At 43.8% G+C, this 24601-nt stretch overlaps 1 protein-coding gene across 2 annotated transcripts; it reads left to right on the top strand.

Annotated features, from left to right (window-relative positions):
- Positions 1-1936: 1936 nt before the first annotated feature.
- Positions 1937-24287, top strand: LOC106577267 (neuronal pentraxin-1). Of its 2 annotated transcripts, none has more exons than XM_014155213.2 (5): positions 1937-2628; positions 5635-6519; positions 7673-8332; positions 20036-20215; positions 23186-24287. In XM_014155213.2, exons 2-5 carry the CDS (start codon positions 5785-5787, stop codon positions 23393-23395), a joined length of 1785 nt encoding a protein of 594 aa, XP_014010688.1. In that variant the 5' UTR covers positions 1937-2628; positions 5635-5784; the 3' UTR covers positions 23396-24287. The 2 variants fall into 2 exon arrangements, with proteins under 2 accessions (XP_014010688.1, XP_014010678.1); XM_014155203.2 differs by having other exon boundaries at positions 1938-2628; positions 7670-8332; positions 23186-24286.
- Positions 24288-24601: the final 314 nt, after the last annotated feature.

The following is a 24601-nucleotide window of genomic DNA, read 5'->3' as shown; positions in this document are numbered from 1 at the left end:
CACAAGGGGTCTGAGGATCTCATCTTGGTACCTAATGGCAGTCAGGCTACCTCTGGCGAGCACATGGAGGGCTGTGCGGCCCCCCAAAGAAATGTCACCCCACACCATGACTGACCCACCTCCAAACCGGTCATGCTGGAGGATGTTGCAGGCAGCAGAACGTTCTCCACGGCTTCTCCAGACTCTGTCACGTCTGTCACGTGCTCAGTGTGAACCTGCTTTCATCTGTGAAGAGCACAGGGCGCCAGTGGCGAATTTGCCAATCTTGGTGTTCTCTGGCAAATGCCAAATGTCCTGCACGGTGTTGGGCTGTAAGCACAACCCCCACCTGTGGACGTTGGGCCCTCATACCACCCTCATGGAGTCTGTTTCTGACCGTTTGAGCAGACACATGCACATTTGTGGCCTGCTGGAGGTCATTTTGCAGGGCTCTGGCAGTGCTCCTCCTGCTCCTCCTTGCACAAAAGCGGAGGTAGCGGTCCTGCTGCTGGGTTGTTGCCCTCCTATGGCCTCCTCCACGTCTCCTGATGTACTGGCCTGTCTCCTGGTAGCGCCTCCATGCTCTGGACACTACGCTGACAGACACAGCAAACCTTCTTGCCACAGCTCGCATTGATGTGCCATCCTGGATGAGCTGAACTGCCTGAGCCACTTGTGTGGGTTGTAGACTCCGTCTCATGCTACCACTAGAGTGAAAGCACCGCCAGCATTCAAAAGTGACCAAAACATCAGCCAGGAAGCATAGGAACTGAGAAGTGGTCTGTGGTCCCCACCTGCAGAACCACTCCTTTATTGGGGTGTCTTGCAAATTGCCTATAATTTCCACCTGTTGTCTATTCCATTTGCACAACAGCATGTGAAATTTATTGTCAATCAGTGTTGCTTCCTAAGTGGACAGTTTGATTTCACAGAAGTGTGATTGACTTGGAGTTACATTGTGTTGTTTAAGTGTTCCCTTTATTTTTTTGAGCAGTGTATATATATATATATATATATTATTTTATTTATTTTTTTATTTTATTATTATTATTATTATTTATTTTTTATACATTACCGGTCAAAAGTTTTGGAACACCTACTCATTAAAGGGTTTTTCTTTGTTTTTACTATTTTATACATTGTAGAAAAACAGTGAAGCCATCAAACTATGAGATAACACATATGGAATCATGTAGTAACCCCAAAAGTGTTAAACAAATCATAATCCATTTTTTCTTCTTCAAATAGCCACCCTTTGTCTTGATGACAGCTTTGCACACTCTTGGCATTCTCTCAACAAGCTTCACCTGGAATGCTTTTCTAACAGTCTTGAAGGAGTTCCCACATATGCTGAGGCCAGGTCATCTGATGCAGCACTCCATAACTCTCCTTCTTTGTCAAATAGCCCTACACAACCTGGAGGTGTGTTAGGTAAACAAATGATAGTCCCACTAACCCCAAACCAGATGGGATGGCGTATCGCTGCAGAATGCTGTGGTAGCCATGCTGGTTAAGTGATAGAGTGCTGCATCAAATGACCTGGCCTCCACAATCACCTGACCTCAACCCAATTGAGATGGTTTGGTATGAGTTGGACCACAGAGTGAAGAAAAAGCAGCCAACAAGTGCTCAGCATATGTGGGAAGTCCTTCAAGACTGTTGGAAAAGCATTCCAGGTGAATCTGGTTGAGAGAATGCCAAGAGTGTGCAAAGAATCTCAAATCTAAAATACATTTTGATTTGTTAACACTTTTTTGGTTACTACATGATTCCATATCTGTTATTTCATAGTTTTTATGTCTTCACTATTATTCTACAGTTTAGAAAATAGTAAAATGAAGAAAAACCATTGTCCAAACTTTTGACTGGTACTGTAAGTAGTACTTTAAAGTATTTTTACTTAAGTACTTTACACCACTGGATTTTATTTGGTTTGAGTGTATATTTGGCCTTTGCCTGAGTCTTGTTTGTGTGTGCTGAGCGTGTTCCTCTAATTGACCTGAATACGAGCAGCCATCTGTTGGTCTGAAGGCTCTGTGCTGGACAGGGCTGGGCTATAGGCTATAGGCTGCCAGTCAGACTGCCTGGAGTATACAGGCAGATGAATCAGGCCAATTATCCTGTTAAGATGTAGGTGAACCACCGCGTGTGTCAGTGAAGATTGTAGAGTGTGAGTGTATGTGTTAGTGTTTGTGGATGAGTACATGGTCAATTTTAAGGCTTGACAATCTGTAAAGTAGACAGCGGGAAATGAGAAATGCAGCAGGTGTCTTCTGAGCATAATGCAATGTATTACCAACACCAGTGTAGTTGGGGTTACTTCCATTTCAACTACAAAAGTTCAAAAATTAATCGTAATTCAATTCCTCAATTGAAAATCCATATTGATTAATTAAATAAAATTGCCTTTTCAATTCCCGATATGAACTTTCCAGAATTGACAGAATCTAAATGGAATTGATCCCAACCCTGCAGCATGTAGTATAGCCTACAGAGAAAGAGACTGTGGAAAGGTAGGGGTGAGCCGAGAGAGAGAGAGATGTTAACACACTCCCCTGGAGTAAATCTCACAATCTGATCAGTGTATGTGGTGAGGTGGATTAACTAACTGACCAACGGAACAGGAGCAGGACACACACAGGCTCTCAGGTAAGGACACTTTCTTTCTGTTCAACAATGTGTAGATTATGACCATTCAGGTTGGATTTATTGACTTTCATTCCAAGATGAATTAGATTATTTCAAGTTCAGTTTGATGTTAGATACAGGTGTATTTCTCTCCAAGGTGATGCTTTCTATCCATTACTACAAGCGTTTCTATGGGTCTCTGTCATTACATTCTGACTGACTGAGGGGTCATCTACAAACTTTGTAAACCTGTCTAGTGGAATTCAACTCAATTGATATGACTTTTTATCAGACATACTCTGGTTGTATTAAGGCCAGGATTGGGGTCAATTGTTCTTCAATCTAGGAGATGACTTGTCATTCAAATTTGTAAAAATCCTCAATTAGATTGCAATTGACAACCCAACCCTGGAAATTATATTGTCATGCTTCGGTGGTCTCCTTCTGGCTTCGGTAAACTCTACTTAATTGCAAACGTAGCCACCATATGAGCAGATATTATGTTTTTGTTGGTCAGCCCTTTTCTAATTAGTGTTAAATGTGCCCGTCAGCTTGAAATGTATCAGTAATCACTGACTTCAATGCCCACTTTAACCATATGGTGCCCGTAGGCCTACTATAAAGTAAAGCTCCCCCTCCCACATACACACACACACACACACACACACACACACACACACACACACACACACACACACACACACACACACACACACACACACACACACACACACACACACACACACACACACACAGCAGAGGAAAACGTTCTTGTCTCTCGACTCTGTCAGCCTAATAAGTATTTGTAATTAGGTTAATTGGAAGATCTGTGAAAGATAATAAAGGTAGGGCTAAAAAGGCCAAAGAATTGAGATTGGGTGAAACAGGGTTGTGTGGCTTGACAATCTGGCTCTCCTCTAAGCCAGTGTTTCCCAAACTCGGTCCTGGGGCCGCCCCTGGGTGCACGTTTTGGTTTTTGCCCTAGCACTACACAGCTGATTCAAGTCACAAACTCATCTTCAAGCTTATATTATATTAGATATTATCTCTCTCTCTTTATGGCCATATGAATGTCTGTCAGTTGAACTCTGCAGTTGAACTGGGTCAAACAATGTCTGGATTGGGAGCGACAGGTGGCCATCACGGTTTTAGCTGTCACCCCACGTGCCCACACATCTTTATTTACGGTACCGTAAAAATACATCCAATGGTGATTAGGAGTGTCTGATTGCTATGGTAACGCCACAATAGATCATTGCCAACCTTTCCCTTTGGGAGGGAAGTGGCGTAGAAAACCTTCGATCGGGCTGGTCACAGTGGCGGTTCTAGACCATTTCAACTGGGAGGGCCAAGCTGGGGCCAGTTGTACTGTTAGAGGGGCCAGTTACATTAGACGTTATTGTTGTCATATCGTTTTCTTCACAAGACCATGTTCATAATCATCATCGTTGCCACTGTCTAATAACGGATGTAAAAAAAGAATGATAGCAAAAATTTGTTATGTAAAAATTATTTCATACTCCACATTTAGGGGGGCCACAAGGGGGTCCAAAATTGTTGTCACAGGGGCACTGGCCCCCCCTGGCCCCCAGAACCGCTACTGGCTGGTCATAGAAATAAGAGCAGCAGACGCTTGAACTTGCATGACAAGGTGTGAGTGAGAGTAGGAGAGAGACATCCTACAAGAAACCTGGTATAGAGGAGACGGACCCACTGGTTGCCCTCTAGGTTACAGAGAGGTGGTAGTCCCATCCACCAAGCTACCAGGTGTGGAACAGAGAAGGGACTCAGGGGGTATGCTAATTTGGTATAGAGCAGACCTAACTCATTCCATAAAATTTATCAAAACAGGAACATTTTACATTTGGCCAGAAATTCTAAAGGAAATGATCTTAACAGAGAAAAATGTCCTCCTGTGTGCTACCTATATCGCCCCACTAAAATCCCCATACTTTAATGAAGACAGCTTCTCCATCCTGGAGGGGGAAATCAATAATTTCCAGGCCCAGGGACATGTACTAGTCTGTGGCGACCTCAATGCGAGAACCGGACAAGAACCTGACACCCTCAGCACACAGGGGGACAAACACCATCAAGAGATTTCTTAAGCAGCCAGTAAAAACGACATTATAATTTCAGAACATACACTACCTTAATAATGTGAAGGCTTAGATGCTCACTTTATTTCTTACTGATTTACTTATTTTTTGGTGTTTTTGTTATAATGATCTGGTGTGCGTGCTATCGGTACTCTGTGATTTTGTTTTATTCCATTCCCTTGATTAATCTCTCAAAAGCCAATTAATGCATCAACCCTGCAGATGGAATACTGACTACAGTCAGGCACGTGCAAAAAACAAAGACTTTCTATTTGATTTAGTCTATTCTCTCTCTCGTAACTTCAAATGCAACGAATTGCCTATCGGTTTACAATGAGTACCACCAGTAGTAGGTTAGTAGCATGTGTTGCCTCACGGTCAGGACAGGGAAGGGGGCGACTGCAGTTTGACTGTTTGTTAGCAGAACAAATTCAAATCAAGTAAAGACTAGCTTGTTTTGACAGCATAGCCTAGCTAACGAGCTGATCCATCTAGTCTACATCAGCGATGATCAGATACTGTATAGACCGCAGTAGGGACTCTAGGAAGATAATTAACTAACTTCCTTTCATCTTTGAGCTGGCTTAGTCTATAATGTATGATGAGTGAGTGTGTTTTGGTAGAAAAGTAAAACCTATGTTAAAACAAATCATGGAGAATTTGGCTACAGGAGCAGTAGAAAAATGTAAATGGAATGACGGTCATTTTGGATGGGGGCGCCCTTTTTCTCACTTTGAGACCACCAAAGATCTGTGCACGGCCCTGCCTAGAGTACACTACTGGCCTCCACACCTACAACTGCAGCCTTGTAGTCTTCCAAACAGCATCCACAGCAATAGAAGGGGAACTACCGGTCCCTGCTACTTTGTGTGCTGTCCTAGACCAAAAGTTAATCAGCTGCATTCTAAACCTCATACTTTTCTTGCAGGTGCTTTCCTCAACAGCCCCGGTTCTCCCACAACATAAAATAAGAAACTTTCAGAGGTATCAGACCACAGAGCTATTGGAATATAGCTTTTCTGGTACATGCTGCTTTTAATTCAAAAGAGATAAACTTACTCACATCAGACATTTTAAAATGGAGTCTATTTCTTCAACCTCAAACTATACTCAAAGAGTGCTGAAAATGGGACACAAGTGCATCTCTAAACCCTCGCCGTTACAAACACTCATCCTCTCCACCATCCTCCTCTTCATCTCCCCTACCTCTGCCATGCCAGGGCCTGACTATGGAGGCCACCCGCGGTTCATCTGCATTCCCGTCCCTGCCGATACCGACCCTGCCTGCTTCCCCTCTGGGGGGCCAGTCATGGGGCCTAGCGGGGCAGGGCACCACGCGCCTCCTGTAGGGCCCCCGAACAGTAATGGCTGGTGGGGAATGACAGAGGAGGCTAAAACCACTATTTTACACCTGAGAGAGAGCCTGGTGCAGCAGAAAGAGACCATCCTGGATATGAGAGAGACCATCAGGGAGCTGACCGCCAAGCTCACCCTGTGTGAGGGCTCCGGGCCGGGCATCGGGGCTCACAACGACCACCATGGACCTCCATCTCATCACGGAGGGGCTGGCAGCCATCTGCCTTATGCTGACAACGGTCACCATGGCAACCAGCAGGGTCAACATGGAAACAACAACCCTGCCTTGGATGCAGCCGGACACTACCCTGGGAATGGGGGGCACCGGTCGGACAGTGGGCATAACAACAGGGGGAAGGATAAACACGCGACACCAGAGGATATGATATCATCAAAATCGCCGGAGGAACTGGGCAGGATGCTGCAGGCCCTTAAAGAGAGAATGGATAACCTGCAGGTGAGAGAGAGTTCCGTTTAGTACAGAAAATAGATAATGGAGATAGGATGGGGTCATGAGGAAAGAGATAAAAGAATGACAGAGGGATGAGAGACAGAGACTAAAGTCAGGATTAAGGGATTACTTTAAATTGATTTGGATAAAAGCGTCTGCTAAATGGCAGATTACTATATTATAATGCGAAAGAGAGAGAGAAAGAGAGAGAGAAGAAGTGGGGTGTAATGTGTTTCCACGTGTCACTTCCTTGTCTTGTCTCAGGTCAGGTGATGCACATGTCATTGTATTGTTTGGTCAAATAAACAAATCAAGCTGAATAAGAGCTCGGGATAATTACATCTGTTAATCAGTTAATCACATGAAAGTACCACCCTGCCATGCGAGACACCATCTGCCACAGGCAGACAGATTTCTACATCTTGTTTCCTGGCATCAAAATCCTTTATTTGTAAAAACAATCAAGGATCACCATTGTCCCTTTCCTCTGCTACACTGCCAGCCCTGTCTGACTGTCTGGAGCAGAACAGTCTTGGCACAGAGAGAGACTGGCATCCCTGGCATAACCAGTCCTGGCCTGACTGTGAAGTGGCTTTAGGGGTTGGATGATCACCCTGTCTAAGTCGAAATGGGCACACTAGACAAGGTTATTGAGCACTGACGGTTTAAATGGATTCTGATTGAGTACGCTTGGTAGGGTTTGGTATGGTTGGGTGGGTTTGAGATGAGCAGGGCAGAGCTAGCTGGGCGAGTTTAAGATTGGTAGAGAGAGTTAGGTTAGCTTGGTAGATTGGTAAAATTAGTGTTGCGGGATGGAGCTGGGCAGGGCACATCATTCCTACCTGTTCTCTCTCTCTTGCTTTCTCTCTTAATCCAGGCTTTGTCGTCCAGGTTTGTGGCCTGATTATCAGGCTGTAAGTGGAGATCATGATAATTGACACTGATCTCAGATCTGTACCCTCTGCTGCCCGTGCCATCTGTCTATCGTCACGGTCCCACAGAGAGACCACAAGTCAACGATGTAGAAACTGTCAAATAGCAATACTATTCTCACTTATCTCTCAATCTGTTTCTCAATCTCAACCATAATAAAAAAAAGAATGTACGTACTGTAGTCAACAGTAAATTAGGTTAGTGTTTGTGTCTCCCTCCCCAGCAGTCAAGGAACACCTCCACCACCTACTCCAGCTCTCTGAAGGAGCTCCTCCAGAGGAAGATCAGTGCTCTGGAGCAGCAGATGCACCACACCGCTGCTGCCCTCAGCAGCAGCCCCGATCACCACGACGACAGCGATCACCACGATGACGGGCACCATGAAGACCACGACGATGACAGGCATCCCGACGACAGTCACCATGACGATCACCATGACAACGATGAGCATCACGGTGACAGTCACCATGACGACCACCCCGATGATCACCATGACGATGGGCAACACGACAACGAGGCAGATAGCCATGGTTACCTGCAGAGAACGGGTTATCGCATACCAGGGCCCAGGGCTGGCCTGCACTCCAACAACAAACTGGACTCTCTACTGAATAACCTGCACCACACAGGTACCAACAGCAGGAAGAAGACCAAGACCCCTGATGCCTTCCAAATCGGCTTCCCCATGAGAACGAACTACATGTACGGGAAGGTGAAGATGACCCTCCTCCACGAGATCTTTGCCCTCACCCTGTGTCTGTGGATAAAGGGGGGCGCAGGCTCCGGGCTGGGGACCCCCTTCTCCTACTCTGTACCAGGACAGGCCAACGAACTGGTGCTGATCGAGTGGGGCAACAACCCCATGGAGCTGCTGGTGGATGACAAGGTGAGACGGGGAGAGAGAGGGTTGAGTAGAGAGTGGCCATGTCTGAATACCCATACTAGTGTTTTACAGACCTAAACTGCATACTCATTTCGGCGTTGGGTCTAGTGGAATTCACTCGTCTTTTCATCTTTTCCAACGTGTTTGACAACAGCTGATAATCAGAGAAATTGACATGCTGTACCAAAATTAACGAATTGAGGGAGTCTATTTTTGAAATGTCAATCTATTTATAAAAAAATGTTCAGCATACTGTTTACACTGAACAAAAATATAAACGCAACGTGTAAAGTGTTGATCCCATGTTTCATGAGCTGAAATAAAAGATACCCATACATTTTCCATACTCACAAAAAGCTTATTTCTCTAAACTTTGTGCAGAAATTTGTTTACATCCCTGTTAGTGAGATTTTTTCCTTTGCCATGATCATCCATCCACCTGACAGGTGTAGCATAACAAGAAGCTGATTAAACAGCATGATCATTACACAGGTGCACCTTGTGCTAGGGACAATAAAAGGCCACTCTAAAATGTGCAGTTTTGTCACACAACACAATGCCACAGATGTCTCAAGTTTTGAGGGAGCATGCAATTGGCATGCTGACTGCAGGATAGTCCACCTGAGCTGTTGCCAGATAATTGAATGTTCATTTCTCTACCATAAGCTGCCTCCAACATTGTTTTAAAGAATTTGGCAGTACCTCCAACCGGCCTCACAACCACAGACCACATGTATGGCATCGTGTGGGCGAGCGGTTTGCTGATGTCAACGTTGTGAACAGAGTGCCCCATGGTGGTGGTGGGGTCATGGTATGGGCAGGCAGAAGCTACAGACAACAAACACACGACAGCGTGTTCCAGTTCCTGCCAATATTCAGCAACTTCGCACAGCCATTGAAGAGGAGTGGGACAACATTCCACAGGCCACAATCAACTGTCTGATCAACTCTATGCAAAGGAGATGTGTCGCACTGGATGAGGCAAATGGTGGTCACACCAGATACTGACTGGTTTTCTAATCCACGCCCCTACCTTTTTTTTAAGGTATCTGTGACCAACAGATGCATATCTGTATTGCCAGTTGTGAAATCCATAGATTAGGGCCCAATGAATTCATTTCAATTGACTGATTTCCTTACATGAACTGTAAATCAGTAAAATATTTGAAATTGTTGCATGTTGTGTTTATAGTTTTGTTCAGTATAATACGCTAGAATGGGTATTCGGACATGGGCAGAGTGCATGCTATATAACGCTCTTGGATTTAACACTTCAGCTGTGAGGATAAAAGCCATGTAAGCCATGTCTCTGTAGCCAAAGGTTTAGCCCAGAAGGCCTGTTGGACTCAGTAGCTCAGATGCTCAGTATATAATAACTAGGCTACACTGAAGAGCATTGTAACTCCGAAGGTTAACCGAATGGACTTTCTGACACCAGTGATCCGTCTTAATGGTGTGACGATGACGTCACAGAGTCAGAGAGCAGCTTACTTAGACAGGTGGAGAGAGTCTCAGCCAGAGTGTGAATTACACCATGATTTTTGTGGGTCTCTATCGATTTTTTTTTTATGGGACTAATAATAAAGACATCATTTAAACTGTAAAACATGTATTACCTTTTAATGTGACATTAACACAATCAGTCATGATATTTTCATCTGATTGCCAAACAAATCACTTCAAAAAGTAGGCTACCTGCGCGTGTTCATCCACTCCAAAATAATTCCAGCATCCAAACTGCATGTACAGTTGAAGTCAGAAGTTTACATAAACCTTAGCCAAAAGTTTCACAATTCATAACATTTAATCCTAGTAAAAATTCCATGTCTTAGGTCAGTTAGGATCACCACTTTATTTTAAGAATGTGAAAGATCAGAATAATAGTAGAGTGATTTATTTCAGCTTTTATTTTCTATGGGATTGAGGTCAGGGCTTTGTGATGGCCACTCCAATACCTTGACTTTGTTGTCTTTAAGCCATTTTGCCAAAACTTTGGAAGTATGCTTGGGGTCATTGTCCATTTGGAAGACCCATTTGCGACCAAGCTTTAACTTCCTGACTGATGTCTTGAGATGTTGCTTCAATAATATATCCACATAATTTTCCTTGCTCATGATGCCATCTATTTTGTGAAGTGCACCAGTCCCTCCTGCAGCAAAGCACCCCCACAACATGATGCTGCCACCACCGTGCTTCACAGTTGGGATGGTGTTCTTCGGCTTGCAAGCATCCCCCTTTTTCCTCCAAACATAACAATGGTCATTATGGCCAAACATTTATATTTTTGTTCCATCAGACCAGAGGACATTTCTCCAAAAATTACGATCTTTGTCCCCATGTGCAGTTGCAAACTGTAGTCTGGCTTTTTTATGGCAGTTTTGCAGCAGTGCCTTCTTCCTTGCTGAGCGGCCTTTCAGGTTATGTCGATATAGGACTTGTTTTACTGTGGATATAGATACTGTTGTACCTGTTTCCTCCAGCGTCTTCACAAGGTCCTTTGCTGTTGTTCTGGGATTGATTTGCACTTTTCGCACCAACGTACGTTCATCTCTAGCAGACAGAACACATCTCCTTCCTGAGCGGTATGATGGCTGTGTGGTCCCATGGTGTTTATACTTGCGTACTATTGTTTGTACAGATGAACGTGTTACCTTCAGGCGTTTGGAAATTGCTCCCAAGGATGAACCAGACTTGTGGAGGTCTGCAATTTCTTTTCTGAGGTCTTGGCTGATTTCTTTTGATTTTCCCATGATGTCAAGCAAAGAGGCACTGAGTTTGTAGGTAGGCCTTGAAATACATCCACAGGTACACCTCCAATTGACTCAAATGATGTCAGTTAGCCTTTCAGAAGCTCCTAAAGCCATGACATCATTTTCTGGAATTTTCCAAGCTGTTTAAAGGCACAGTCAACTTAGTGTATGTAAACTTCTGACCCACTGGAATTGTGATACAGTGAATTATAAGTGAAACAATCTGTCTTTAAACAATTGTTAGAAAAAATATATATCTGTGTCATGCAGAAAGTAGATGTCCTAACCGACTTGCCAAAAACTATAGTTTGTTAACAAGAAATACGTGGAGTGGTTGAAAAACTAATTTTAATGACTAAACTTCCAATTTCAACTGTATACTTGCGCCATTTGATGAATGGAAATAGACGTGTGTCACGACTTCTGCTGAAGTCGATGCCTCTCCTTGTTCGGGCGGTGTTTGGTGGTCGACGTCACCGGTCTTCTAGCCATCATTGATCCATTTTTCATTTTCCATTGGTTTTGTCTTGTCTTCCTACACACCTGGTTCCAATCCCATTCATTACATGTTGTGTATTTAACCCTCTGTTTCCCCTCATGTCCTTGTCAGAGATTGTTTGTTGGTATGCTCGTGATTTATTGATTGGTGCGCGACGGGTTCTTGTACCCACCTTTATTTTGTTATGTACTTTGGTTTTGGAGTTTTTGTTTTACGTTATTAAACTACTCCATTTATACCAAGTTCGATTCTCCTGCGCCTGACTTCCCTGCCACCTACACACATGACTTGACAATGTGTTACAAAACACCAAGAAGTGTGCCTAATGAAATTCAGGCTTTGCCATTGCCTCTATTAATTGATGCTTCTTGCTGACAAATTTACCTTTTTTGTAGCCTGAAAAGTCTGGATACCTGATAAACAGGATGGTCTGGTCATCCTAACACACGGTCAACTTACCAGACTAGGCTACTTACCAGACTAGTCTATTACCATGAACTTCTAATAGATCTACCGGTAGACAGTTATGTAGTGTTATTTTATTTTTTTGCTGATCACAAAAAAATAAAAAAGTAATGCTCCCTATACTTTCAGTTGCGTTTTCCTTCCAGTAGGCTTACATCACTTCTGGTAGCCTACCCTCTCAGCAGAGGCAATTTTACACACATGAACACGCACAGAACAGGTAGCCTACATCCAATATAATACATGAGTTAAATAAATCAAAACATGTTTTACACCCTTGTTCTTGAGTTAGTCCATAGTTAATGGGTTAATGCTTGGAGTCTTCACAGATCGTGTGACATAAAACACTTCCTTTCTGTCCTTACATTGATGAAATTGATGACAGTGTTATTTATCATTATTAAGCATTTAACAATTGAATTAGAACATTGAACGTTAATCATTTATCCTCTTCTAACCAAAGAGTCACCTTGTAGGCCAACTGTCATTAACGTAAAGCCTACTTGTTGGATGGATTGGATGCACATTGGGGTCTAGCTGGAGACTAGTTGCCTAGTGATATTGTCTACCATCATCAGCTGATCCAGGAAAGAAAACAAATATTTATGGAAAATAATAAAGCGAAATAAATGGCCGACTACTTTTGGCCACGGATGGCACAGAGAAACCGAGGTAAAGACAGTTTCAAGTTGGATAGTCAATGGATATTCGCACTTTAAAACCTCAATAGCTTTCAAACCACTTGAGCCACAGACAGGAAAAATTGCTCACAACATTGCACAGGTCTTGTTTTCACGATTTGGATATTAATTCGCTTTCCAAAGCTCATAAACGTGGAGATGTAAGCAGCATTTTGTATTCCTAGTTGAATTAGTTAGGGAGCGTAAACAAAGTACAAACTTTTTTCAGAATCTACATTCAGTGGCCCTACACATTGCACACCCTTTAGTTTGTCCATTTTCATCTCGCTCAATTTTACATAAATATATCAAACTTTCTAATTTCAATAGCTCCTAGGTTATGTGAGCTACTGGACTCAAACAAGGTTCATAATGTCCACTGACTACCCTTCTATATTGCACACCCTTTGGTTTGTCCATTTTCATCTCACATGTTTTTACATACATTTTTCTAATTTCAATAGCTCCTTGTTCGTGTGACCTACTGGACTCAAACAAGGTTCAGAATGTCCACTGACTACCCTTCTATTTTGCACACACTTTGGTTTGTCCGTTTTCATCTCGCACGTTTATACATTAATTTAGTAAACTTACTTTCAGAATGTCCACGGACTGGCGGAGACGGGCACCGCGAGGCGTCCAGTGCGGTAACGAGACCGATCCAGGAAAAGCTGGCGGGAGCCCCGGGGAGAGTTCTCTTTTCTTTGTGAAGGGCAAGGCGCCCTGGAATGGGATCGACCCAAGAGATGGGCCCAAGCCCTTGAAAGCGTTGCGGTTCCAGCGGCGTCCGGTGAGCTCTCGCTGACCCTTGAAAATCCGGGGGAGAGGGTGTAAATCTCGTGCCGGGCCGGACCCATATCCTCCTCTTGCCACCGTTGGAAGTTCGTTGTGTGGCCCATCTCGCGGTCTCTCGTGCGTGGTCTCGCAAGGTGCTGCATGTGGGGCTTCATCGGGTGGTGTTTGTCAGCGGGCCAAAGGCGGACCGGTGGGGGATTGGGTCCGGCTGTTGGTGGCGGCGACTCTGGACGCGTCCTGGGCCCTTCTCGTGGATCTCCCCAGCTACGGCGCTCGCTGGACCTGTTCGCGCTGGGTCTCCGGCGGGTCGCATCGGCCGGCACCTAGCAGCTGACTTAGAACTGGTGCGGACCAGGGGAATCCGAATGTTTAATTAAAACAAAGCATTGTGAAGGCCCGAGGTGGGTGTTGACGTGATGTGATTTCTACTCAGTGCTCTGAATGTCAAAGTGAAGAAATTCAATGAAGCGCGAGTAAACGGCGGGAGTAACAATGACTCTGTTAGGGCTAGGGGGCAGTATTGACACGGCTGGATAAAAAACATACCCGATTTAATCTGGTTACCACTCCTACCCAGTAACTAGAATATGCATATACTTATTACATATGGATAGAAAACACCCTACATTTTCTAAAACTGTTTGAATGGTGTCTGTGAGTATAACAGAACTCAAATGGCAGGTCAAAACCTGAGAGATTCCTTTACAGGAAGTGGCCTGTCTGACCATTTCTTGAACTTCTTTTCCATCTCTATCATTTACTAAGGATCTCTGCTCTAACGTGACACTTCCCACGTCGTCCATAGGCGCTCAGAGCCCGGGAAAAAACAGAATGTCGTCATTCCAGCCCCAGGCTGAAACACATTATCGCCTTTCTCAAGTGGCCGATCAAGGGACACTGGGCTTAGGCGCGTGACCCGACCGCCCCCGCCTTTGGGATTTTTTTCCTCTGTTTGCCGAAAAGGAGATTCCCTGTCAGAATATTATCGCTTTTCTACGAGAAAAATGGCGTAAAAATTGATTTTAAACAGCGGTTGACATGCTTCGAAAGTACGGTAATGGAATATTTAGAATTTTATTGTCACGAATTGCGCCATGCGCGCGACACTTCTTTACTATTTCGGATAGTGTCTGGAACGCATTCGAACAAAACGCCGCTATTCGGATATAACGATGGATTATTTTGGACCAAACCAACATTTGTTATTGAAGTAGCAGTCCTGGGTGTGCATTCTGACGAAGACAACAAAAGGTAATCAAACTTTTATAATAGTAAATATGATTATGGTGAGTGCTAAACTTGCCGGGTGTCTAAATAGCGAGCCCGTGATGCCTGGGCTATGTACTTAGAATATTGCAAAATGTGCTTTCACCAAAAAGCTATTTTAAAATCGGACATATCGAGTGCATAGAGGAGGTCTGTATCTATAATTCTTAAAATAATTGTTATGCTTTTTGTGAACGTTTATCGTGAGTAATTTAGTAAAATGTTAGCGAATTCCCGGAAGTTTGCGGGGGTATGCTAGTTCTGAACGTCACATGCTAATGTAAAAAGCTGGTTTTTGATATAAATATGAACTTGATTGAACAAAACATGCATGTATTGTATAACATAATGTCCTAGGGTTGTCATCTGATGAAGATCATCAAAGGTGAGTGCTGCATTTAGCTGTCTTCTGGGTTTTGGTGACATTATATGCTGGCTTGAAAAATGGGTGTCTGATTATTTCTGGCTTGGTACTCTGCTGACATAATCTAATGTTTTGCTTTCGTTGTAAAGACTTTTTGAAATCGGACAGTGTGGTTAGATTAACGAGAGTCTTGTCTTTAAATAGCTGTAAAATAGTCATATGTTTGAGAAATTGAAGTAATAGGATTTTTACGGTTTTGAAAATCGCGCCACAGGCTGCCAGTGGCGCGTCCCACCTAGCCCATAGAGGTTAAAGAGTCCTTAGCCTTAGTAAGGAAAATAACGAGGTAGCCTTCTAGCAGGGCTTTTCCAATCCCTCCCTGTATGTCACCTGTTTTCAGGTGTCGCTAACGATGCAAATCAAACGGGAGTTACCTCGGTACTAGTCCGTACACAAAGAGAGTCCTGCAGATGGTGACGGCTGTTGATCATTAACGGAAGGCGGCAGTCGGTCCTGGAATATGGGGCTTTCGGTCAAGCATGAAAATGTGAGGGCGGTTCCACCAGACTCAATGATTTGCTGCGGGGCTCTTGTAAACAAATTCTGACCTTGACAGGAAGCCAATCAGAGAATGATGGCTCGAACGCATCCCTGGCTTTGGCTGGGAGGGGGGAGTTAAGTCCTGCGAGACGGCTGATGGAAGTGTACTACTCGCATCAGTCTGATCACAGAGCGGCTATGGTGAAACATTTAAACACATGGACACTGCCAGGTCTCAGGTCTGCCTGGGTGCGGGACTCTACACATTCTATGTGGGAGCTCTCTTCTATGCTCCTTGGAGCATGGAGGACAGCATGTGGAGCATGTGGAGATGGCATGTGCCTTACCATTAGCTGACACTACCAGGCCTCAGGCTTGCCTGAGTGCGGGACACCCCATATTGTAGATGGGGAGGTCTCACCTACGCTCACTAAACTCGAAGCGGAGACTAAACCCATTGACCCTGCAGTGATCGGGCATTGCATGGATCTGGATCTTGCCCTATGAAGTGGGGAGAGGTATCTCCAGCTTGTCTGGGGAGGGAGGCCTACATCAGACGTGGGTAGTACCATCCACGCCCATTGATTTGCTGCGGACCCATAAAATGGACAGAAGAAGCCTAGGTTCCCACTGGGCACAGATCACTGAATGTCAACTTGATGAAATTCAAAGGAGTATACCCACCTGTCGCGGTCGCACTCAATTTACCCAAGCACATGAAGTTACCATCTGTGGGATTATGACTGAACGTCTCTAAATCAGAATCCCCCCCTAAACGTAACGATACCGTAGCACCACAGATCTTAGGATGGCCCAGGATAGCCTGCCTCTTTTGGCAGGTGAGTAGAGCCGTTCGTGACGGGGTTAGAGTGCGGCCGGATGAGTTGCCACCCCTCCTGATGCGCATCGCATTTTGTGGGGAACCTGGTGCTAAATCACTCGTAGACAACCTGATTCTGGGTCAGGGTTTCGTGCGTAGCAGAGCAGCTCACTCGCTGCGATCTATTGAAAGTCAGCCCTCGATCCAAGCTTTTGCCGGGGACGGAAGGCGTCTTCCTCCACCATACTCCTTCTTTACTTACAGGTTACCAGGTGCACTCAGAAGGGCCAGGGGCCAGAAGCCAGACAAAGTGTGAGAGAGCCCAGGCAGGCAGGTAGACAGTGTAAGACATTGACATAGGGCTCTGGATAGGTAGGGGGCTAGGTGGTGGTCGCCCATCCGGCCGGGCTCGTCCTCTGGTGGGACTGTGAGTCAGGTTGGGTCTCGCTGTGGAAGTCAAAGGGTCACCAGGTACACGAGGAGGCCTCCATCAAGGCGGGGGGCACTCAGAGTCCGAGCAGGGGGGACGGACTTGGGGGCCATGGAGGTTGGATTGGGGACTTAGTCTCTGAGTGGAAAAAAGCGGGCGGGTCAACAGGTGCACAGAGCATGTTTCGGGTTACCATGTGCATAGAGCTTATTTCAGGTTACCAGGTGCACATGGTTCCTGACAGCGGGAATATAGACACCTTAGTGTCCGGGGAGGGGTGCTTAAGTGTGGGTGTCCCCGTTCGCCTGGTGGGCAAGGTTATGGAGATGGCTGAGCCCCGGCCGGGACGCGGTGATGCGTGATGCCCAGTGAGAGGGGTGTTGACCGGGTAGGGAGAGTAGGTATGGAGGCCTGGAGGTCTGTGGTTCCAGGGAGTAAGCTATACACTCTCAGGCCCAGGGAGAGGGCAGACAGGCGGGCAGCGAGTATATGCCTAGAAGCCTGGAGTCAGAGGTCACCAGGTCAATGGGGCCCTGCCTGGAGGTCAGGAAGGCCCCAGGGAGAAAGTTTGAAACATTAATGTCAAATCACCTGAGATGAAAAGTGACCAACTTAAGAGTGTGCAATATAGAAGGGTAGTCAGTGTACATTCTGAACCTTGGTTGGGGACAGTAGGTCACATGACCAAGGAGCTATTGACATTTTAAATGTAAAAAAAATCATGTGAAATTGAGTGAGATGAAAATGGACAAACTAAAGGGTGTGCAATGTGTAGGCCCACTGAGTGTATATTCTGAACCTTGTTTGAGTTCAGTAAGTCACATGACCTAGGAGCTATTGAAATTAGAAACATTGAAAAACATTAAAAATTTATGTAAAATCGTGTGAGAGTAAAATGAACAAACGAAAGGTAGTGCTACATATAAGGCTACTCAGTGGATATTCTGACAACAGGTTGAGGGTTGTAGCTCACATGACCAAGGAGCTTTTGACATTTGAATGTTTGAAAAATGTATGTAAAATTGTTTGACATGAAAATGGACAAACAAAAGGGTGTGCAATATATTAGGCTTGCCAGTTGATATTCTGACAGCAGTTTGAGGGTTGTAGGTCACATGACCAGAGAGCTATTGAAATTCGAAACAATGAAAAACAGAACAATTCATTTAAAATCACCTGAGATGAAAATGGATGAACTAACGGGTGTGCAATATATAAGGCTAGTGACTGGATGTTCTGAAAGTAGTTTGAGGGTTGTAGGTCACATGACCAAGGAGCTGTTGAAATTAGAAACATTGAAAAACATTGAAAATATATGTAAAATTGTGTGAGATGAAATGGACAAACAAAACGTTGTGCTACATATAAGGCTATTCGGTGGATATTCTGAAAGTAGTTTGAGGGTTGTAGGTCATAAGACTAAGAAAAGCTATTGAAATTTGAATCTTTAAAATATTCTCGTGAAATCTCATGAGATGCAAATGGACAAACAAAAGGGTGTGCAATGTGTAGGCCCACTGAGTAAACATTATAAACCTTGTTTGAGGTTAAAATAAATAAATAATTTAAAATAGTGTGAGATGTAAACTGACAAAAAAAGTGTGTGCAATGTGTGTCTATGCCATGGAGTTAGCTACAACCCGTTTTGAAAGTTTTAGGAGAAATGGTTAAAGAGCTATTGAAATTAGAAAAATTGGATTTGTCACTATGTTGACGGTCCCTAACTGCTGTTGGTGGACGTAAGGAAAATGACAGTCGAATATCCGTGGAATGTCCAACATGAATCTATTTTTACCTCGGTCACAGAGAACACCAGTATCCACTCACACCTGAAAAACAAGGAATGAGCGCTCTAAACAGCTGACTGACAAAAGCAAACAATGATAAATCAACGGATAAATCTAATGATTGGAATAAAGGCCATTTTTTTTATCAAGGAAGCATGGCAAACAAATGGCGAAAATTAGGAAGTACAAAGGAAAATCTATGTGTAAAGGAACTCACCTTAGGCCGAAATTCAGCACTACTGAGTGGACAGTGCTGCCACATATAAATACATGGTTTAAACCATGACAGAGAGGTGGGGGTATTTGTTTCATTTGGAAACATTTATTTACATATTTACCACTGTAAAACATATTTACCACTACATTTTAAACAAACAGGAGAGTAGATCATTTGCATAATTTAGAGACCCCCCCCCAGTAATTCACAACCTTGGTCTCAGCCCTCATAAAAAAATACTACAGAGTTACTACTCAGCAATACTACACAAGATCTACACAACCCTACTGGTTTTACTATTTGATTGCTATTGAGATTTGTAGTAAACCAATAGTGATTTATGTAGTCATTTAAATAGTAATGAGTGACAAATTGGGACCTTTCATCACTGGTGAACAATGCATATTTCCTATTTAAATCACTACATAATTCTCCCTTAATGACTACTGTGTAACTACTGAACTTTTGGGTATTTACTACTTAAAACCTACACATACCTACACAATTCCTACATGTTCACTACTGAATTACTACACAAAGCCTACTGCTGTATGCCTACTCAATCCCTATTGAATTTCTACTGCCATTTGTGCGTGTAGTGTCGCTACTGATCACTACTGAATTGCTCCTGATCCTTTTTCATTTCCTAAAAAGTTATATAAACGGCTAAACAACGACATGAAAGTATTCATAAAACTTAAAGGAACTGGTGCCAGCATAAGGGCCAACTATGAAAGACAGGATGACAAAGGTTGGAAGAGGATTACATTCAAGATTGGCAAAAACAGTAGCTAGCTAACAACAGCCAACTACTTCCTGTCTTGTCTTTTGTGGTCACGAAAAGCCGGTTTTGTCTGGCTGTAGTGTTGTGACCACTTATTTACTACCAACATCAAGTAGTAAAAACTCTACTTGATTACTATTGACAAGCCTGTGTAGTAAAGCTGTAGTGTTTTAACTACTTATTTACTACCAACATCAAGTCATCAAGTAGTACACATTTTTACCTGTTTACTACTGGAAACACACAAGTTATTTCCTTGTGCTGTCAACTTGGTGGTACTCAAGCCCTACTCTCCTCCCTTCCCCCCAGGCAGTGACTCTGCCCCTTTCTATCAGCGATGGGAAGTGGCACCATGTGTGTGTGACGTGGTCGACGAGGGACGGTGAGTGGGAGGCGTACCAGGACGGGGTGAAGAGGGGCTCTGGGGAGAACCTGTCCGCATGGCATCCCATCAAACCTGGAGGGGTCTTCATCCTCGGACAGGAACAGGTAATCTTCAAATTCTTTCAGTTGGTTGTTGAGTGTTTACAAAAAGCTTCTGCATTACACAAGACAAGAAAAGTGCACACTAAGCCATTTTCCCTGCGACCTCACTCATTAACCCCTTGAGCAAGGCAGTTAACCCCTAACAACAAACTGCTCCCCGGGCGCCTATGCAGTGGACGTCGATTGAGGCAGCCCACCGTGCTTCTCTGATTCAGAGAGGTTAGGTTAAATGCGGAAGCCACATTTCAGTTGAATGTGTCGTGTCTTTGGCATCATTAAACTGAAGACTTATTTTTATCAAATAAATTCTCTGTAATTATTATTACGTGATTAAACTAACTTAATCATGTAAATGTAATTAACTAGGAAGTCGGGGCACCAAGGAAAATATTCAGATTACAAAGTTATCATTTTCCTAATATAACTTTCAGATATTTTAATATCTAATCAATTAGTCTTCTAATTAATGAATTATTCTTTCCTGCACGTTAGTCTCATTCCAAACGTCGTAAATTGTTGGTTATCTGCAGGAACCCAGTCTTCACTATGAGTCATCCATACATAAATTGTCTCAATCATTTATTTATTAACTAACTAAATAATCACAGAAATGCACACACAAACAAAAAAGTAGATATGGTTACAAGGAAATGATAGGGGAATGTGCCCTAGTGGGCTAAACTGGTATCGCGGCTTGTTAGACAAAAGGGAAGTGGGGGTCAACTGAGATAAAAGACACTACAAAGTTGATAATTATAACAATTGAAATGCTATTCCTTTGCACATGAACGCTCACTCATTCGGGATTAATTGCAATCAAAAAATATATTTACGCTCAGTGTGTCGTCGTGATCTCTGTTGGAAAGTTTGTTTCTGTTGGAGAGTTTGTCCGCCCTCTCTCTCTCTCTCTGCCGTGGTTAGAATGGATAGTTCAGAGTAGCATTCAGCAATGTTGTTATAGAATAGATGTTTCGGCGGTTGTCGGTCCTCGCGTTCACGGGTACATAATTTCTAGCTGCAGACTAGTAATTAGTATCGAAGAATTAGCTCTTATTCTGTCGGATCGATAGTCTCAGAGTTTAACCACGTGGTATGGTTAAAATATTCAGCAATCTACTCAAACCTTAACTCCCTCTGGTCTGGGCTCAAACATTAGCCCTCTCGTAATTGAGGTAAGCTTGGTCTGAAGATGATTCTCCAGGTGGGGGTTATATTCAGAAGAGCAGAAAAAGGCTGTCCCATGACGCCAGATCAATGTCTGTGCTCATGGGGCGGGCCAATGACTTAGTTAACTTTAAAGGGAATTGGGTTGCCTTTCATTAAACAGTTTAAAATCACATTACATAATTTCACAAATGTTTCATCTTTACTCATTCATTTTATACAACAATTAGATGCAAGCATCATAACTGAGACTCTTGTATAAACAGAGTTATGGTAATGTGGCTGTATGAGTTTCACAAACATTAAACGAAATGGACCGGTCTTCTCCGACCGTGTACACCTTCTCCAAAACATGGACATTGTTCAGTTCTCAAGTTCTATGCTGGAGAAGAGGTTCCTTTGTTCTCCTGTGAAAACTCACTCTCTCTTATACTCTGGCCATGAGGAGAGAACTCAAGGAATTTATGACCTGCCTAACAGAGCCTGTTGGTAGGGGGTGAGAGAGAGAGGGGGATGATGCAGAGAGAGGGGGATGGTACTCGCTATCCCCAAAGAGGGCAACGTCATGACAAATGCATTCAGTTGTGCAACTGACTAGGTATCCCCTTTCCCTTCCTTCCTTCCCTCTTCAGCCCATAATTTCACCTATTATTGACTGAGTCCCTTATCCTAGTATAACCTCCCTTTATGTATCACGCCACGGCTGTCTAGAATGCTATGTTTACACAGTCACACAATTCTGATCTTTTTTTTTACCACTAATTGGTCTTTTCAGCTATTGACAATAATTGGGCAAAAGATCAGAATTGGGCCACCAGTGTAAATGCAGCCCAAGCAGAGGGACTGTTAACCAACCACAAAAGCAGTCACTTCACTAGCATGGGATTTCTCTCAGAAACAGTGATCGTGGTTGGGGTTAAGGTCAGAGTCATTACTGTGTAATCCTAGCCTCTGACCTCTGAACCCTGACCATGTCTCATTTAGAGCAGCAGATAGGTTTTGTCATATAATGAATGCTGACTACCACCTACTACTACACACCATACGTACAACACACAGGAGGTTGGGGAGGACAGGCTCATGGTAATGGCTGGAGCGGAATAGGTAGAATGGCATCAAATAAGCCTCCCGGGTGGCGCAGTGGTCTAAGGCACTGCATTGCTGTGCTAGCTGTGCCACCAGAGGCTCTGGGTTTGAGCCCAGGCTCTGTCGCAGCCGGCCGCGACCGGGAGGTCTGTGGGGCGGCGCACAATTGGCCTAGCGTCGTCTGGGTTAGGGAGGGTTTGGCCGGCAGGGATATCCTTGTCTCATCGCGCACTAGCGACTCCTGTGGCGGGCCGGGCGCAGTGCACGCTGATCAGGTCGCTAGGTGTACGGTGTTTCCTCTGACACATTGGTGCATCTGGCTTCCCGGGTTGGATGTGCGTTGTGTTAAGAAGCAGTGCGGCTTGGTTGGGTTGTGTTTCGGGGACGCATGGCTCTCGACCTTCGCCTCTCCCGAGTCCGTGTGGGAGTTGTAGCGATGAGACAAGACAGTAACGACTAACAATTGGATACCACAAAATTGGGGAGAAAAAGGGGGTAAAAAAAAAGAAAGGTATCAAATACATCAAACACATGGTTTTCATTCGATGCCATTCGCTCCGTTCTGAACATTATTATAAGCCGTCCTTCCCTCAGCAGCATCCTGTGATCCAAAGCTAGCCACAAACAAACCCCATTATTTAGTTTAAATGCATTTATTTTCTTAAGTACAAATCCTAACTTTAGAATGAGCCTAACATGCATGACCTTGTCTCTCTCCTCCAGGACACTCTGGGAGGTCGTTTCGACGCCACGCAGGCATTTATGGGGGACATCTCTGACCTCCAGATGTGGGCTAATGTCCTCACGGCCCATGATATCTACAGCCTGGCCTCCTGCAACAGCCACCTCAGCGGGGACGTCATCACCTGGTCCGAGAACGCGGTGGAGCTCCACGGAGGGGTCACCAAGTACCCCTTCGACCCCTGTCACTAAGGGCAACCAACTATTATAACATTACCAATGGATCCATATCACACACATACTTAAAAGTGCTCCTATCGAAGAAGGATTTTTTTCCGATCCAGAGGGGTATGAGATCACACGGGATAGAGGATCCACTCCACTTAATATTACCACCTGACTAAAATTATGCCTTCCTTTTAGTCTGAAAGACTGAAGACACCCATTCCCAGAGACTGTGTTATGACTAATATGGAATTAAAATGTTTTGATAATGAAATGGACTATATATACAGTGCCTTCAGAAAGTATTCATACCCCTTGACTTATTCCACGTTTTGTTGTGTTACAGCCTGAATTCTAAATTTATTAAATTATAACAAATGTTCACCCATCTACACATAATACCCCATAAAGACAAAGTGAAAACATGTTTTCAGAATTTTTGCAAATGTATTGAAAATAAAATACAGAGATAACCATTTACACAAGTATTCACACCCCTAAGTTAATTCTTTGTAGAAGCAACTTTGGCAGTGATTACAGCTATGAGTCTTTCTGGGTAAGTCTCTAAGAGCTTTCCAGACCTGGATAGTGCAATATTTTACAATTCTTCAAGCTCTGTCAAATTGGTTGTTGATCATAGACAACCATTTTCAGGTCTTACCATAGATTTTCAAGTAGAGTTAAGTCAAAACCATAACTTGACCACTCAGGAACATTCACATCTGCTTGGTAAGCAACTCCAGTGAAGATTTGGTCTTGTGTTTTAGGTTATTGTCCTGCTGAAATGTGAATTAATCTTCCAGTGTCTGTTGGAAAGCAGACTGAAACAAGTTTTTATCTAGGATTTTGCCTGTGCTTAGATCTATTCCATTTATTTTTAATCCTGGAAAACTCCCCAGTCCTGAACGATTACAAGCATACCCATAACATGATGCAGCCACCACTGTGCTTGAAAATATGGAGAGTGGTACTCAGTAATGTGTTGTATTAGATTTGCTCCAAACATAACACATTATATTCAGGACAACAAGTTAATTGCTTTGCCACATTTTTTTGCAGTATTACTTTAGTGCCTTGTTGCAAACAGGATGTATGTTTTGGAATATTTTTATTCTGTACAGGCTTCCTTCTTTTCACTCTGTCAATTAGATTTGCATTGTGGTGTAACTACAATGTTGTTGATCCATCCTCAATTTTCTCCTGTCACAGCCAAATTCACTGCTTGACTGTGAG

Source organism: Salmo salar, chromosome ssa02 (genome assembly GCF_905237065.1).
Source record: "Salmo salar chromosome ssa02, Ssal_v3.1, whole genome shotgun sequence".
Taxonomy (NCBI): Eukaryota; Metazoa; Chordata; class Actinopteri; order Salmoniformes; family Salmonidae; genus Salmo; species Salmo salar.
The sequence above is the reverse complement of the archived record's forward strand: the minus strand, read 5'-3'. Positions and strand labels throughout refer to the sequence as shown.